The sequence below is a fragment of the Procambarus clarkii genome, chromosome 20, assembly GCF_040958095.1.
Source record: "Procambarus clarkii isolate CNS0578487 chromosome 20, FALCON_Pclarkii_2.0, whole genome shotgun sequence".
Classification (NCBI taxonomy): Eukaryota; Metazoa; Arthropoda; class Malacostraca; order Decapoda; family Cambaridae; genus Procambarus; species Procambarus clarkii.
The window spans coordinates 44,148,618-44,167,234 of NC_091169.1; the positions used below are offsets into that span (position 1 = coordinate 44,148,618).

The 18,617-nt window shown below is 42.2% G+C and overlaps 1 protein-coding gene across 1 annotated transcript in view; it reads right to left on the reverse strand.

Annotated features, from left to right (window-relative positions):
• Positions 1 to 5,857: 5,857 nt before the first annotated feature.
• Positions 5,858 to 18,617, reverse strand: part of LOC138366866 (uncharacterized) — a 13,237-nt gene continuing 477 nt past the window's right edge. Inside the window, exons 2-4 of the mRNA XM_069328154.1 lie at positions 6,810 to 7,281; positions 6,382 to 6,711; positions 5,858 to 6,154 (exon numbers count right to left, since the gene is read on the reverse strand). Coding sequence (XP_069184255.1) covers positions 5,858 to 6,154; positions 6,382 to 6,711; positions 6,810 to 7,281 — 1,099 coding nt within the window. The remainder of the gene's footprint in view (positions 6,155 to 6,381; positions 6,712 to 6,809; positions 7,282 to 18,617) is intronic.

An 18,617-nucleotide genomic window follows, 5' to 3' on the forward strand; every position in this document is an offset into this window, starting at 1 on the left:
TCTCGACTAATTACAGCGCGTCATAGTGTCACGTGATGTAATATCGGAAATGACGTCAAAGTCCAGCCGAATGCCTTATTTTCACCTTTAGGACTAAAGCCTTAAAGCCTTGTCAGTTCCAAATTGTAGAGAGGACAGATGCAAGCACTGAGATGGCCAGGACGCCTTTAACAATATAATGATTTTAGATATATATTTTTAATGTGATTTTAAATATTTAAAAGTTTTGTTTTAAATATTTAAAAGTATTATATTATAAATATTTAAAAGTTCTATATTTTAAACATTTAAAAGTTCTATATTTTAAATATTTAAAGCTCTATATTTTAAATATTTAAAGCTCTATATTTTAAACATTTAAAAGTTCTATATTTTAAACATTTAATAGTTCTATATTTTAAATATTTAAAAATTAAAAAAAAGTAAAAGTTAAATATTTAAAATCAAATTATAATAATTTCAGGTATCAAAACTATATACAACTTTTAAATGTTGAAAAAGCCTTATATAATGATTCTTGAATAAATTTCGTTACATAAATTACTTTATTTAACGATATGACAAGATTAGAACGGTTACAGATAATCTTTCTTGATAATGAATAAAATATCATCATACTTAGAATGATTTTAGATAAAAATGACATAAAAGTGTCGTGTTTAATTATAAGAAATTATAATTATAATTATAATTAATTATAATTAATTTTATATTGACCATATAAAACTAGACTGAAATGTGGAGTTGTGGAGGGATTCGAACTGTGATTTCTAATCAGAACCATAGAACCACAGGACTTCAAACTGGTTGTTGGAGGGTGATGGCCTCTCCAAACTTCACACACACTGTTTACTTTAAGATGGTCCAATTATCCGATACCGTTTGCATTCCGTGACTCCAGCGCCTTAACAAGGACGCGAAATTAAAAATGGTATTTCAAGACCACTTACGGGATTCGAACTTGGGCGTGCTGGGACACGCCCTCATGGTAACTACTACTGCAACCAATAGATAAAAGTATCTATTCAATCGATTAGTATCCATCAGAAAGTAAAACAGCTTGAGCTGAAAAAAGTAAACAGTCATATTATCGTCATTACAACGGGTTATTGCGTTGTAAACAAATACTCAAGAGCAACAACGTTGATTGGACGTCAAACTAACGTCTCTCTTGCGTCATGGACAACTGTTGTGACGTCATGAGGTACATGAACAACGGTACCACCTCCCCCCCCCACTTCCCCAATCCTGTTTTGATAGACCTTTTTTTTTTTAAGCATATGGTCGATCACATCAACATGTACCAATGGAACCCCCCCCCCCCCTAGTAAACCACTTTTTTATATTATTTTCTTTATAGAGTCGGGGCAACAAAATTCAGGTAAAATCCAAACTTAAATAATAAAGCCGAATAATATAGCACACACATATATATATATATATATATATATATATATATATATATATATATATATATATATATATATTATATATATATTATATATATATATATATATATATATATATATATATATATATATATGTCGTACCTAGTAGCCAGAACGCACTTCTCAGCCTACTATGCAAGGCCCGATTTGCCTAATAAGCCAAGTTTTCCTGAATATATTTTCTCTAATTATTTTCTTATGAAATGATAAAGCTACCCATTTCATTATGTATGAGGTTAATTTTTTTTATTAGAGTTAAAATTAACGTAGATATATGACCGAACCTAACCAACCCTACCTAACCTATCTTTATAGGTTAGGTTAGGTAACCGAAAAAGTTAGGTTAGGTAGTCGAAAAAACAATAATTCATGAAAACTTGGCTTATTAGGCAAATCGGGCCTTGCATAGTAGGCTGAGAAGTGCATTCTGGCTACTAGGTACGACATATATATATATATATATATATATATATATATATATATATATATATATATATATATATATATATATATATATATATAATTAGTATATTTTGGTAGCAGTCATTCCTGTAGACATATATTATTAAATATGACCGAAAAAGTAAGATTAATAATTCTAACACGAATTTTCTCGATCTTTCTTACGTTTCTTTTCACTGTTGATGATAATTGAAAGATCAATTCTCCAAAATTCATTTTTATTTCTAGTCTGACGCGACACTTGAGCGCGTTTCGTAAAACTTATTACATTTTCAAAGACTTTAGTTTACACAAACACACACAACTTTAACTGAATAGAGCTTAAACATCTTTCGAATTTTTATACCTACATTTGGGTGAAGTGACATGTTACAATAGTTTTGGATGAGGTGAAAATAAACTTTTAACACAAGACAGAACACGAAACAATGAAATACAAACAGGTATTAAAAGTAGGTAACTGCAGAAGGCCTATTTTTATTGGCCCATATTTCTTGATGCTTCTATATTGGAGCAGAGTATTGAAGTGGGTAGAATATAGTTGTGCATTAATTGGCTGTTGATTGCTGTTGACTTCTTGATGTGTAGTTCCTCGCAGACGTCGAGCCGCCTGCTATCGCTGTATCTATCGATGATTTCTGTGTTGTTTGCTAAGATTTCTCTGGTGATGGTTTGGTTGTGGGAAGAGGCTATATGTTCCTTAATGGAGCCCTGTTGCTTATGCATCGTTAAACGCCTGGAAAAGAGATGTTGTTGTCTTGCCTATATACTGAGTTTTTTGAGGTTTACAATCCCCAAGAGGGCATTTGAAAACATAAACGACGTTGGTCTCTTTTAAAACGTTCTGCTTTGTGTCTGGAGAGTTTCTCATGAGTAGGCTGGCCATTTTTTTGGTTTTATAGTAAATTGTTAGTTATATCTTCTGATTTTTGTCTGTAGGGATAACGTTTCTACTGACAATATCTTTCAGGACCCTTTCCTCCGTTTTATGGGCCGTGGAAAAGAAGTTTCAGTGGTTTCTCACTGAACACTAATATTATCTTCTACCACCCCCCCATTCTTTTGTATGTACACATATATTTGTTTTATTTGAACTTTGTTACATATATATATATATATATATGTCGTACCTAGTAGCCAGAACTCACTTCTCAGCCTACTATTCAAGGCCCGATTTGCCTAATAAGCCAAGTTTTCCTGAATTAATATATTTACTATAATTTTTTTCTTATGAAATGATGAAGCAACCCTTTTCTCTATGTATGAGGTCAATTTTTTTTTATTGGAGTTAAAATTAACGTAGATATATGACCGAACCTAACCAACCCTACCTAACCTAACCTAACTTATATTTATAGGTAAGGTTAGGTTAGGTAGCCAAAAAAAGCTAGGTTAGGTTAGGTTAGGTAGGTTAGGTAGACGAAAAAACATTAATTCATGAAAACTTGGCTTATTAGGCAAATCGGGCCTTGAATAGTAGGCTGAGAAGTGCGTTCTGGCTATTAGGTACGACATATATATATATATATATATATATATATATATATATATATATATATATATATATATATAAATATATATATATATATGTGTGTGTGTGTGTGTGTGTGTGTACACTATATTAGGCTTCAGCGTGAATTAGGCCTAGGATGGTGGTTAGGTTTGATTAGCAACACAATAACCTGTCCCGTTTCAACAAATATAAAAACCTTTCCAGTTTTGAACTATAAAAACCTTTCCCCTCTGAACAAACATAAAACACGGAGACGAGACAGTAATGACAAGTTTTACTCCCGTTTTGAACAAACTCGTTAGTATACGTGTAAACTTTCTGATGGTACATCACGACATATCTGTAAACTCAACACATCATTACTATACAAGCTATCTTATCTTGAGGTTATCTTGAGATGATTTCGGGGCTTAGCGTCTCCGCGGCCCGGTCCTCGACCAGGCCTCCTTTTTGTTACACATCCCCAGGAAGCAGCCCATAGCAGCTGTCTAACTCCCAGGTACCTATTTACTGCTAGGTAACAGGGGGCCATCAGGGTAAAAGAAACATTTTGCCTATTTGTCTCCGCCTTTACCGGGGATCGAACCCGGAACCTCAGGACTACGAATCCGAAGCGCTGTCCACCCAACTGTCAGGCGTACCAACACTTCACGCGCACAGTTTATACAAACAACATAATAAAAGCAAAAACTATAGCTTGAGAGAGACAAAACGAGGCAATTATTGGCCTTCTCCTTTAATCTCCGTCAAGGCCAAATTACAATTAATAAAGCTGAGGGGGGGGGGGACCAATTTTGATAAGCTGGGCCAAAAAAAATGTTCGATTAAGGCATATTGCAGCCTGGTGTTTAATCTGTTTTTGCCAATTTAAAACCAATCTACTCCCCCCGCCTCCAGCTCTGCCTTCAGTCCTTACATTTTTCATTATTTCCTTTTTGTAACGATTGAGAAGATGGGAGATGGGAGGGTTGAGGGGTGCGGGGAGAGAAAAATGGATAAGGAAGGGGAGATAGAGGAGATGGAGAGGAAGGGGAAACGGATGACACCTTCCGAGGGGAGAATACGCCTGAGGATGAGGGAAGATGACAGGGTCGAGGGGACAGAGGAAGAAAGATGACAGCGAGGAAGGAACGAAGGAACAAGCGAGGAAGGAGAAGAGACGACCAAGAGGAGAGGGGGAACAAGCTGTAACGCGGTAGTTGGTTAAGACCAGTACCAGGCAGGTCAGAGTTTGGTAATACAGTAATAACAGGTTTGGTACAACCCGTCCTCTTAAATATAACGTCACTTTTGGCTCGTATGCGCGCTATGGCCAAATTTGGACGTAATTTGAAATGAAATCGACTCACAAAAGTGACGTAGTGTTCCGTTTTCTGTTTGAGTCGTCCGGCTTACTCGGCAAGTTTAGAAGAGGCAACTTTCCATTAACGTTTTCCATACCGTTTTGAAACTTTATGAGAATTCCCTGCCCACCTAACCTATCAGAGGACCCTTAACTTACTGTTGTTGAAAAAAAAAATCCCAAATTTATTTTCATTTTCAAATTACGTCCATATTCGGCCATACGGACAAACGGCCAAAAGCGACGTTATTTTTAAGAGGACAGGTTACACTACGGTTACTGGTTCACTTTTTGTATCCATTTGAAGTATTCTACTATCACACAGCGTTATGTCTGGAAGAGTTACAACCGTAAAGTTGTTATATTTAACCGACATAGTGGCTCTCCATAGTGGCTCTCCATAGTGGCTCTCCATAGTGGCTCTCCATAGTGGCTCTCCATAGTGGCTCTCACGCACTTCTGAAGGATAGGCTGCCCAGCTCCCACCGGCAAAAAGCGTGTTCATCAGCTTCAATACAAGGATAACGTGCGAACATTTTGCCTCCTGGGCCTAGGATATCATGATTACATTTTAGGCTCAAAATTGATCAGCCACCCGAAAACCAGCCAATACTGCTGTTAAGACTTATTTATAACTATATGGACTATCGTACATATACTGTCGTAATTGACAATTATAAAATATAATTGGGTCTAAAACCTTTTACAAAAATCTGGAAAATAAAAATACAGCTAACAAATATTCCTAGGCCTAGCCTAGTACATATATGTACTATATTAGGCCTAGGATACACATATATATTTTATTACCTACATATACAAAAAAAAAAAAAAAAACGTTCTCCGGGTTGTCCAAATTGAGTGGTAACAAATTCTTTCTAATCGTCTAATACGTCAATATATGAACGTTGGTGCACACCGTTACTATGAGAAGACGAGGATCAATTATTGATCAACACCTGCGTCTTGATCAACACCAGCGTCTTGATCAACACCAGCGTCTTGATCAACACCCGCGTCTTGATCAACACCCGCGTCTTGATCAACACCCGCGTCTTGATCAACACTTGTCTTGATCAACACTTGTCTTGATCAACACTTGTCTTGATCAACACTTGTCTTGATCAACACCCGCGTCTTGATCAACACCCGCGTCTTGATCAACACCCGCGTCTTGATCAACACCCGCGTCTTGATCAACACCCGCGTCTTGATCAACACCCGCGTCTTGATCAACACCCGCGTCTTGATCAACACCCGCGTCTTGATCAACACCCGCGTCTTGATCAACACCCGCGTCTTGATCAACACCCGCGTCTTGATCAACACCCGCGTCTTGATCAACACCCGCGTCTTGATCAACACCCGCGTCTTGATCAACACCCGCGTCTTGATCAACACCCGCGTCTTGATCAACACCTTGCGTCTTGATCAACACCCGCGTCTTGATCAACACCCGCGTCTTGATCAACACCCGCGTCTTGATCAACACCCGCGTCTTGATCAACACCCGCGTCTTGATCAACACCCGCGTCTTGATCAACACCCGCGTCTTGATCAACACCCGCGTCTTGATCAACACCCGCGTCTTGATCAACACCTGTCTTGATCAACACCTGCGTCATGATCAACACCTGCGTCATGATCAACACCCGCGTCTTGATCAACACCCGCGTCTTGATCAACACCCGCGTCTTGATCAACACCCGCGTCTTGATCAACACCCGCGTCTTGATCAACACCCGCGTCTTGATCAACACCCGCGTCTTGATCAACACCCGCGTCTTGATCAACACCCGCGTCTTGATCAACACCCGCGTCTTGATCAACACCCGCGTCTTGATCAACACCCGCGTCTTGATCAACACCCGCGTCTTGATCAACACCCGCGTCTTGATCAACACCCGCGTCTTGATCAACACCCGCGTCTTGATCAACACCCGCGTCTTGATCAACACCCGCGTCTTGATCAACACTTGTCTTGATCAACACTTGTCTTGATCAACACCCGCGTCTTGATCAACACCTGCGTCTTGATCAACACCTGCGTCTTGATCAACACCTGCGTCTTGATCAACACCTGCGTCTTGATCAACACCTGCGTCTTGATCAACACCTGCGTCTTGATCAACACCTGCGTCTTGATCAACACCTGCGTCTTGATCAACACCTGCGTCTTGATCAACACCCGCGTCTTGATCAACACCCGCATCTTGATCAACACCCGCGTCTTGATCAACACCCGCGTCTTGATCAACACCTGCGTCTTGATCAACACCTGCGTCTTGATCAGCACCTGCGTCTTGATCAGCACCTGCGTCTTGATCAGCACTTGCGTCTTGATCAACACCTGCGCCTTGATCAACACCCGCGTCTTGATCAACACCCGCGCCTTGATCAACACCTGCGTCTTGATCAACACCTGCGTCTTGATCAACACCTGCGTCTTGATCAACACCCGCGTCTTGATCAACACCCGCGTCTTGATCAACACCCGCGTCTTGATCAACACCTGCCTCTTGATCAACAGCTACTGTCATATATATACTTACGTATACGTATATATATGATATATATACTTATTTACTTATATTATATACTTACTTATTTACTAATTATATATTTGTCCATATATTTTCCCATTACTCGGGCAATGTATAAGTGTTAATTATTTAACACTTTACTGTTAATTATAAGTGTTACTAATAATTATATTAGTAGTATTAGTAGTAGTATTAGTGTTGCTATCAAGTATTAATCAATTGAAGTAATTAGGGAACACTAGACATTAATTAGGGGGAATTAGACATTAGATATTAGGGGAGAGGCTTATAAACGTGTCCTCACACCCAGTGCGTCTACGGAATGCACCAATCCGTTAAAAATGCGACGCATTAGGGAAATTTATAACGCCGTAATATTGACGTTAACAATGCATCGGCTTATAATGGCTATTAATATGTTAATACCACTCATTGTCAAAGAAAAAAGTATCACTAATCACCCCTCTTAATATTGGCAAATACCAAGTCCAATTGTTGGACTTGGCATTTGCCAAAGTCCAAATTTTGGATTTGGACGTTGATCAAGACCAAATTTTGGACTGGGACAAAACCCAAATAATTCGTGAAGGTTTGTGTCGTGTTCGACCGTCTTAACCAGAGGCTAGATTCACGAAGCAGTTACGCAAACACTTACGAACCTGTAAATCTTTTCTCAATCTTTGGCGGCTTTGTTTACAATTATTAAACAGTTAATGAGCTCCCAAGCACCAGGAGGCTGTTTATAACAATAACAACAGTTAACTGGCAAGTTTTCATGATTGTAAACTGTTTAATAAATGTAGCCAAAGCCGTCAAAGATTGAGGAAAGATGTACACGTTCGTAAGTGCTTGCGTAACTGCTTCGTGAATCTGGCTAGGGTTGTTGTCCTGTATGTAGTTTCACTTGGTCGTCTCTTCCTAGGGATTTATAATTAATAATTATATTAATTATAATTATATATAATTAATAACTATATCAGCCTACTGATAAATGCCCCGGGGAAATCCCAAAGGTGCACAGAAGCACCTATGTAGTGCCACGGTAAAAATATATATATTGACACAAAATGCAAAGAATCACCCAGTGGAACTCCCACATATCCTTGTACTTTCGTTAATATACAAGAATCAGATATATCATAATATGTACAATGCACCTTAGTCTAGCATCGTTTATATTATATAACGGTCCACCCGGGAAACAAACCGTAACTGTCTCTATTTTCCGCTTGTTACAACTTGTAATAAAGTTGTTACATCTTGACTTAACGTGTTTATGACGTATTAGAACTTTGTTACAACTTGCTATATTGGTTGTTATAACTGGTTAGGTGGTGTTAAAACTTGTTCGAATGTTGTACCAACGTCGTAGTTTAGGTGTGTGCTTGGCGGGCAGTTAATAGAATCAAAGAGACGAAAGTGTATTCGGAAATCAAGACACAGACACTATATATAACTACCTCGTAGGTCCTTCGGAACAACACTACGACATCCAGCAAGTTAATCAAGCTTGAATTGTGGCTCATCTCATTGTGGTCCAGTGAAAAATAACTTAAAACCCTAAGTTCCTTTCCAACACGATTTCCCCCGTCCGCCATTTTCTGGTCTTTTCGCTAAGGGGCCCCTCTCAGTACCGCCCCTCAATACCACGTGTATGCAGGTCGGCGTTCAATCCCCGACCGTCCACAAGTGGTTAGGCACCATTCCTTCCCCCCCCCCCCCGTCCCATCACAAATCCTTATCCTGACCCCTTCCCAGTGCTATATAGTCGTAATGGCTTGACGCTCCCCTCCCCCTGATTATTCACTCTTATTCACATCAAAATCAGCAACCATGTGTACCATTCTACCTGGACCTTCTCATGGCATTGTTGCCCAAGTCCACTCAGATGGCCTGTGACGTCACTATTTAAAGGGAACCCCTCGTTCGAAAAGTTATATCCGGTTGATACAGATACGTTCAAATTACGGCGGTATTTTAGGTTAAGGTGAAACCACTGTGATATCGACGTTCTGAGCGCCTCTTTCCGAGATGGGTTAGGGGGGTTGCTTGGGTTCGTACGTTTCCAGGTAGGTTAAAACCGCTGCATTTTTTACGGAGCGGCTGAATAGCAATGGTGGGATGTCTTCGTTGTTGTTGATGTTCAATCTAAAGCTTTTGATAACTTTATGGTGACATCTCTGGTGTTTTAGCCCCTAATGTGACCACATGATGCAACATGCAGGACGCTACAGCTTCACTGGTCACTCTCCGGCGGTGTATTCATCTAGTTGTGTTTTACGGGGGTTGAGCTTTGCTCTTTCGGCCCGCCTGTGTGTGTGTGTGTGTGTGTGTGTGTGTGTGTGTGTGTGTGTGTGTGTACTCACCTAGTTGTACTCACCTAGTTGTGTTTGCGGGGGTTGAGCTCTGGCTCTTTGGTCCCGCCTCTCAACCGTCAATCAACAGGTGTACAGATTCCTGAGCCTATCGGGCTCTGTCATATCTACACTTGAAACTGTGTATGGAGTCAGCCTCCACCACATCACCCCCTAATGCATTCCATTTGTCAACCACTCTGACACTAAAAAGTTCTTTCTAATATCTCTGTGGCTCATTTGGGCACTCAGTTTCCACCTGTGTCCCCTTGTGCGTGTTCCCCTTGTGTTAAATAGACTGTCTTTATCTACCCTATCAATCCCCTTCAGAATCTTGAATGTGGTGATCATGTCCCCCCTAACTCTTCTGTCTTCCAGCGAAGTGAGGTTTAATTCCCGTAGTCTCTCCTCGTAGCTCATACCTCTCAGCTCGGGTACTAGTCTGGTGGCAAACCTTTGAACCTTTTCCAGTTTAGTCTTATCCTTGACTAGATATGGACTCCATGCTGGGGCTGCATACTCCAGGATTGGCCTGACATATGTGGTATACAAAGTTCTGAATGATTCTTTACACAAGTTTCTGAATGCCGTTCGTATGTTGGCCAGCCTGGCATATGCCGCTGATGTTATCCGCTTGATATGTGCTGCAGGAGACAGGTCTGGCGTGATATCAACCCCCAAGTCTTTTTCCTTCTCTGACTCCTGAAGAATTTCCTCTCCCAGATGATACCTTGTATCTGGCCTCCTGCTCCCTACACCTATCTTCATTACATTACATTTGGTTGGGTTAAACTCTAACAACCATTTGTTCGACCATTCCTTCAGCTTGTCTAGGTCTTCTTGAAGCCTCAAACAGTCCTCTTCTGTTTTAATCCTTCTCATAATTTTAGCATCGTCCGCAAACATTGAGAGAAATGAATCGATACCCTCCGGGAGATCATTTACATATATCAGAAACAAAATAGGACCGAGTACAGAGCCCTGTGGGACTCCACTGGTGACTTCACGCCAATCGGAGGTCTCGCCCCTCACCGTAACTCTCTGCTTCCTATTGCTTAGATACTCCCTTATCCACTGGAGCACCTTACCAGCTACACCTGCCTGTCTCTCCAGCTTATGTACCAGCCTCTTATGCGGTACTGTGTCAAAGGCTTTCCGACAATCCAAGAAAATGCAGTCCGCCCAGCCCTCTCTTTCTTGCTTAATCTGTGTCACCTGATCGTAGAATTCTATGAAGCCTGTAAGGCAAGATTTACCCTCCCTGAACCCATGTTGGCGATTTGTCACGAAGTCCCTTCTCTCCAGATGTGTTACCAGGTTTTTTCTCACGATCTTCTCCATCACCTTGCATGGTATACAAGTCAAGGACACTGGCCTGTAGTTCAGTGCCTCTTGCCTGTCGCCCTTTTTGTATATTGGGACCACATTCGCCGTCTTCCATATTTCTGATAGGTCTCCCGTCTCCAGTGACTTACTATACACTATGGAGAGTGGCAAGCAAAGTGCCTCTGCACACTCTTTCAGTACCCATGGTGAGATCCCATCTGGACCAACAGCCTTTCTAACATCCAGATCCAGCAGGTGTCTCTTGACCTCCTCTCTCGTAATTTCGAACTCCTCCAAGGCCGCCTGGTTTACCTCCCTTTCTCCTAGCACAGTGACCTCACCCTGTTCTATTGTGAAGACCTCCTGGAACCTCTTGTTGAGTTCCTCACACACCTCTGTCATTCTCTGTATACCTGTCCTCGCCTGTTCTAAGTTTCAATACCTGTTCTTTCACTGTTGTTTTCCTTCTGATGTGACTGTGGAGTAGCTTTGGTTCGGTCTTGGCTTTGTTTGCTATATCATTTTCAAAAATTTTCTCTGCTTCTCTTCTCACCCTGACGTACTCATTCCTGGTTCTCTGGTATCTCTCCCTGCTTTCTGGTGTTCTGTTATTCCGGAAGTTCCTCCACGCCTTCTTGTTCAGTTTCTTCGCTTCCATACATGCCCTATTATACCATGGATTCTTTTGTTGCTTCTCGGATTTTTCCCTTTGGGCCGGGATGAACCTGTTTACTGCCTCCTGACACTTTTGGGTAACATAGTCCATCATACCCTGTACAGACTTGTCTCTGAGGTCTGTGTCCCAAGGTATTTCACTTAGGAAACTTCTCATCCGTTCATAATTCCCCTTTCGGTATGCCAGCCTTTTGATTCCTAGTTCTTTTTGGGGGGAGATAAGTCCTAGCTCTACCAGGTACTCAAAGTTCAATACACTGTGGTCACTCATTCCCAAGGGCGCTTCCATCTTAACTTCCCTTATATCCCATTCATTTAGGGTAAATATCAAATCAAGCATTGCTGGTTCATCTTCTCCTCTCATTCTTGTTGGCTCTTTGGTATGCTGGCTTAGAAAGTTTCTTGTTGCCACGTCCAGCAGCTTAGCTCTCCATGTTTCTGGTCCTCCATGCGGGTCTCTGTTCTTCCAATCTATCTTCCCATGGTTGAAGTCTCCCATAATTAGTAGTCCAGATCCATTCCTGCTAGCAACAGAAGCTGCTCTTTCTATTATGTTAATGGTGGCCATGTTGTTTCTATCATATTCCTGTCTAGGTCTTCTGTCATTTGGTGGTGGATTATATATGACTGCGACTATAATTTTTTTCCCTCCATTTGTTACAGTACCTGCTATGTAGTCACTGAAACCTTCACAGCCCTGAATATCCATCTCCTCAAAATCCCAGCCTTTTCTTACCAGCAGAGCTACACCACCCCCACCTCTTCCTTCCCTCTCTTTCCGCATAACATAATAGTCCTGTGGAAACACTGCATTTGTTATTGTTTTCGTGATCTTTGTTTCTGTGAGGGCTATTATGTCTGGGTTTTCCTCTAGTACCAGTTCTCCAAGCTCATTTGCTTTATTTGTAATTCCATCTATGTTAGTGTACATCGCTTTGAGGCTCACTTTCTTCTGTCCCTTCTCAAATCGCCTCCTTGGTGAGTGGAGTGTGTGTGTGTGTGTGTGTGTGTGTGTGTGTGTGTGTGTGTGTGTGTGTGTGTGTGTGTGTGTGTGTATGTGTGTGTGTGTGTGTGTGTATACACGTACACACACACACACACACACAATATTCTCAATGGAATCGACAGGGTTGATATGATAGACACAACATGGCCACCATTAACATAATAGAAAGAGCAGCTTCTGTTGCTAGCAGGAATGGATCTGGACTACTAATTATGGGAGACTTCAACCATGGGAAGATAGATTGGACGAACAGAGACCCGCATGGAGGACCAGAAACATGGAGGGCTAAGCTGCTGGACGTGGCAACAAGAAACTTTCTAAGCCAGCACATCAGAGAACCAACAATAATGAGAGGAGAAGATGAACCAGCAATGCTTGATTTGATATTTACCCTAAATGAGTGGGATATAAGAGAAGTTAAGATGGAAGTGCCCTTGGGAATGAGTGACCAGTGTATTGAACTTTGAGTACCTGGTAGAGCTAGGACTTATTTCCCCCAAAAAAGAACTAGGAATCAAAAGGCTGGCATACCGAAAGGGAAATTATGAACAGATGAGAAGTTTCCTAAGTGAAATACCTTGGGGCACAGACCTCAGAGATAAGTCTGTACAGGGTATGATGGACTATGTTACCCAAAAGTGTCAGGAGGCAGTAAACAGGTTCATCCCGGTCCAAAGGGAAAAATCCGAGAAGCAACAGAAGAATCCATGGTATAATAGGGCATGTATGGAAGCGAAGAAACTGAACAAAAGGGCTTGGAGGAACTTCCGGAATAACAGAACACCAGAAAGCAGAGAGAGATACCAGAGAACCAGGAATGAGTACGTCAGGGTGAGAAGAGAAGCAGAGAAAAGTTTTGAAAATGATATAGCAAACAAAGCCAAGACCGAACCAAAGCTACTCCACAGTCACATCAGAAGGAAAACAACAGTGAAAGAACAGGTATTGAAACTTAGAACAGGCGAGGACAGGTATACAGAGAATGACAGAGAGGTGTGTGAAGAACTCAACAAGAGGTTCCAGGAAGTCTTCACAATAGAACAAGGTGAGGTGACTGTGCTAGGAGAAAGGGAGGTAAACCAGGCGGCCTTGGAAGAGTTCGAAATTACGAGAGAGGAGGTCAAGAGACACCTGCTGGATCTGGATGTTAGAAAGGCTGTTGGTCCAGATGGGATCTCACCATGGGTACTGAAAGAGTGTGCAGAGGCACTTTGCTTGCCACTCTCCATAGTGTATAGTAAGTCACTGGAGACGGGAGACCTATCAGAAATATGGAAGACGGCGAATGTGGTCCCAATATACAAAAAGGGCGACAGGCAAGAGGCACTGAACTACAGGCCAGTGTCCTTGACTTGTATACCATGCAAGGTGATGGAGAAGATCGTGAGAAAAAACCTGGTAACACATCTGGAGAGAAGGGACTTCGTGACAAATCGCCAACATGGGTTCAGGGAGGGTAAATCTTGCCTTACAGGCTTCATAGAATTCTACGATCAGGTGACACAGATTAAGCAAGAAAGAGAGGGCTGGGCGGACTGCATTTTCTTGGATTGTCGGAAAGCCTTTGACACAGTACCGCATAAGAGGCTGGTACATAAGCTGGAGAGACAGGCAGGTGTAGCTGGTAAGGTGCTCCAGTGGATAAGGGAGTATCTAAGCAATAGGAAGCAGAGAGTTACGGTGAGGGGCGAGACCTCCGATTGGCGTGAAGTCACCAGTGGAGTCCCACAGGGCTCTGTACTCGGTCCTATCTTGTTTCTGATATATGTAAATGATCTCCCGGAGGGTATCGATTCATTTCTCTCAATGTTTGCGGACGATGCTAAAATTATGAGAAGGATTAAAACAGAAGAGGACTGTTTGAGGCTTCAAGAAGACCTAGACAAGCTGAAGGAATGGTCGAACAAATGGTTGTTAGAGTTTAACCCAACCAAATGTAATGTAATGAAGATAGGTGTAGGGAGCAGGAGGCCAGATACAACGTATCATCTGGGAGAGGAAATTCTTCAGGAGTCAGAGAAGGAAAAAGACTTGGGGGTTGATATCACGCCAGACCTGTCTCCTGCAGCACATATCAAGCGGATAACATCAGCGGCATATGCCAGGCTGGCCAACATACGAACGGCATTCAGAAACTTGTGTAAAGAATCATTCAGAACTTTGTATACCACATATGTCAGGCCAATCCTGGAGTATGCAGCCCCAGCATGGAGTCCATATCTAGTCAAGGATAAGACTAAACTGGAAAAGGTTCAAAGGTTTGCCACCAGACTAGTACCCGAGCTGAGAGGTATGAGCTACGAGGAGAGACTACGGACACTAAACCTCATTTCGCTGGAAGACAGAAGAGTTAGGGGGGACATGATCACCACATTCAAGAATCTGAAGGGAATTGATAGGGTAGATAAAGACAGTCTATTTAACACAAGGGGAACACGTACAAGGGGACACAGGTGGAAACTGAGCGCCCAAATGAGCCACAGAGATATTAGAAAGAACTTTTTTAGTGTCAGAGTGGTGGACAAATGGAATGCATTAGGAAGAGATGTGGTGGAGGCTGACTCCATACACAGTTTCAAGTGTAGATATGATAGAGCCCGATAGGCTCAGGAATCTGTACAGCTGTTGATTGACATTTGAGAGGCGGGACCAAAGAGCCAGAGCTCAACCCCCGCAAACACAACTAGGTGAGTACACACACACACACACGAACAGCTTCCACCATCAGCAGAACGCTCACCAAGAAGGGAACAAGAGAAGGGACAGAAGAAAGTGAGTCTCAAGGCGATGTACACTAACATAGATGGGATTATAAATAAAACAAACTTGGAGAATGGGTACTTGAAGAAAACCCAGACATAATAGCACTCACAGAAACAAAGCTCACGAAAACCATAACAAATGCAGTGTTTCCACAGGACTGCTGTGTTGTGAGGAAAGAGAGAGAAGGAAGAGGAGGTGGTGGTGTAGCTCTGCTGGTAAGAAAAGGCTGGGATTTTGAGGAAATGGTTATTCAGGGCTGTGAAGGTTTCAGTGACTATATAACAGGTACAATAATAACTGGAGGACAAAAAATTGTAGTCACAGTCATATATAACCCGCCACCAAATGATAGAAGACCCAGACAGGAATTTGATAGAAACAACATGGCCACCATTAACATAGAGAACAGCGTCTCTCGCTAGTAGGAATGGATCTGGACTACTAATCATGGGGAATTCAACCACGGGAAAATTGATTGGGAGAACAGACACCTGCATGTAGGACCAGATACATGGAGAGCTAAGCTGCTGGACGCGGCAACAAGAAACTTTCTAAGCCACCATATCAAGGGAACGACAAGAATGAGAAAGGAGGATGAACCAGCTATTCTTGATCTGATATTTACCCTTAATGAGTGGGATATAAGGGAAGTTAAGATGGAAGCGCCCTTGGGAATGAGTGATAACAGTGTATTGATATTTGAGTACTTGGTAGAGCTAGGACTTATCTCCCCCCAAAAAAGAACTAGAAAACAAAAGGCTGGCATACCGAAAGGGGAATTATGAGGGGATGAGAAGTTTCCTAAGGGATATACCATGGGACACAGACCTCAGAGCTAAGTCTGTACAAGACTTGATGGACTATGTCACCCAAAAGTGTCAGGAGGCAGTAAACAGGTTTATCCCGGCCCAAAGGAAAAAATCCGAGAAGCAAAAGAAGAATCCATGGTTTAACAGGGTATGTATGGAAGCAAAGGTACTGAACAAAAGGGCGTGGAGGAACTTCCGGAATAACAGAACACCAGGAAGCAGAGAGAGAGATACCAGAGAACCAGGAATGAGTATGTTAGTGTGAGAAGGGAAGCAGAGAAAATTTATGAAAATGATATAGCAAGCAAAGCCAAGACCGATGCAAAGCTACTCCACGGTCACATCAGCAGGAAAACAACAGTGAAAAAACAGGTAATGAAACTTAGAAGAGGCAAGGACAGGTATACAGAGAATGGTAAAGAGGTGTGTGAGGAACTCAACAAGAGGTTCCAGGAGGTCTTCACAATAGAACATGGCGAGGTCACTGCGTTAGGAGAGGGGGCAGTAAACCAAGCGGCCTTGGAAGGGTTCGAAATTACGAGAGATGAGGTCAAGAGACACCTATTGGATCTGGATGAGAGAAAGGCTGTTGGTCCAGACGGGATCTCACCATGGGTATTGAAAGTGTGTGCAGAGGCACTCTGCTTGCCACTCTCCATAGTGTATAGTAAGTCACTGGAGACGGGAGACCAACCAGAAATATGGAAGACGGCGAATGTGGTCCCAATATACAAAAAGGGTGACAAACAAGAGGCACTGAACTACAGGCCAGTGTCCTTAACTTGTATACCATGTAAGGTGATGGAGAAGATCGTGAGAAAAAATCTAGTAACACATCTGGAGAGAAGGGACTTCATGACAAATCGCCAACATGGGTTCAGGGAGGGTAAATCTTGCCTTACTGGCTTAATAGAATTCTACGATCAGGTGACAAAGATTAAGCAAGAAAGAGAAGGATGGGCGGACTGCATTTTTTTGGACTGTCGGAAAACCTTTGACACAGTACCCCATAAAAGGTTGATGCATAAGCTGGAGAAACAGGCAGGAGTAACTGGTAGGGCGCTCCAGTTGATAAGGGAATACCTAAGCAATAGGAAACAGAGAGTTACAGTGAGGGGTGAGACCTCAGAATGGCGTGAAGTCACCAGTGTAGTCCCACAGGGCTCTGTACTCGGTACTATCCTGTTTCTGATATACGTAAATGATCTCCCGGAGGGTACAGACTCATTCCTCTCAATGTTTGCTGACGATGCCAAAATTATGAGAAAGATTAAGACAGAGGAGGACTGCTTGAGGCTTCAAGAAGTCCTAGACAAACTAAAAGAATGGTCGAACAAATGGTTGTTAAGAGTTTAACCCAAGCTAATGTAATGTAATGAAGATAGGTGTAGGGAGCAGGAGGCCAGATTCAAGGTATCATTTGGGAGATGAAATTTTTCATGAGTCAAAGAGAAAGACCTAGGGGTTGATATCACGCCAGACCTGTCCCCTGAAGCTCATATCAAGAGGATAACATCAACAGCGTATGCCAGGTTGGCTAGCATAAATGCTAGCGGCATTTAGACACTTTTGCAAGGAATCATTCAGTGCTTGAACAAGTGTATGAGAATCGTTCTCCCGGCTGGAGCAGGATACAGAGGTAAGTATGGGTGGCGGAGTGGTAGCTGGAGGGCCGCCCTTCGCTCTTTCTACATGGTATCCCGGCTCAGCTTTATTTCATGGAAGCTTGAGTCTTTATAAAGGATGAGAGGAAGCTTGGATGCGAGTCGGTGGCCGCTTGAGAGGAGCTTGACCTGCCCCGTCAGAGGACTGGGAGTGGATGGTAATGGGCTTCCTAACCATATACTCGGTCTTTAACTAACTGCTTGGTCTCCTTGTTATGTCTCCAGATTAGTTTATGTTATATTTAGGGTTGCAAGCGTCACATAGGGGTTTGTCAACACACACACACACCCAACAATAATATGCCAGGTTGGCAACATAAGAACGGCATTTAGAAACTTGTGTAAGGAATCTTTCAGAACATTATATACCACATATGTCAGACCAATCCTGGAGTATGCGGCTCCAGTATGGAGTCAATATCTAGTCAAGCATAAGACTGAACTGGAAAAGGTTCAAAGGTTTGCCACCAGACTAGTACCCGAGCTGAGAGGTATGAGCTACGAGGAGAGACTACGGGAATTGAACCTCACTTCGTTGGAAGACAGAAGAGTTAGGGGGGACATGATCACCACATTCAAGATCCTCAAGGGAATTGACAGGGTTGATAAAGACAGGCTATTTAACACAAGGGGCACACGCACTAGGGGACACAGGTGGAAACTGAGTGCCCAAATGAGCCACAGAGATATTAGAAAGAACTTTTTTAGTGTC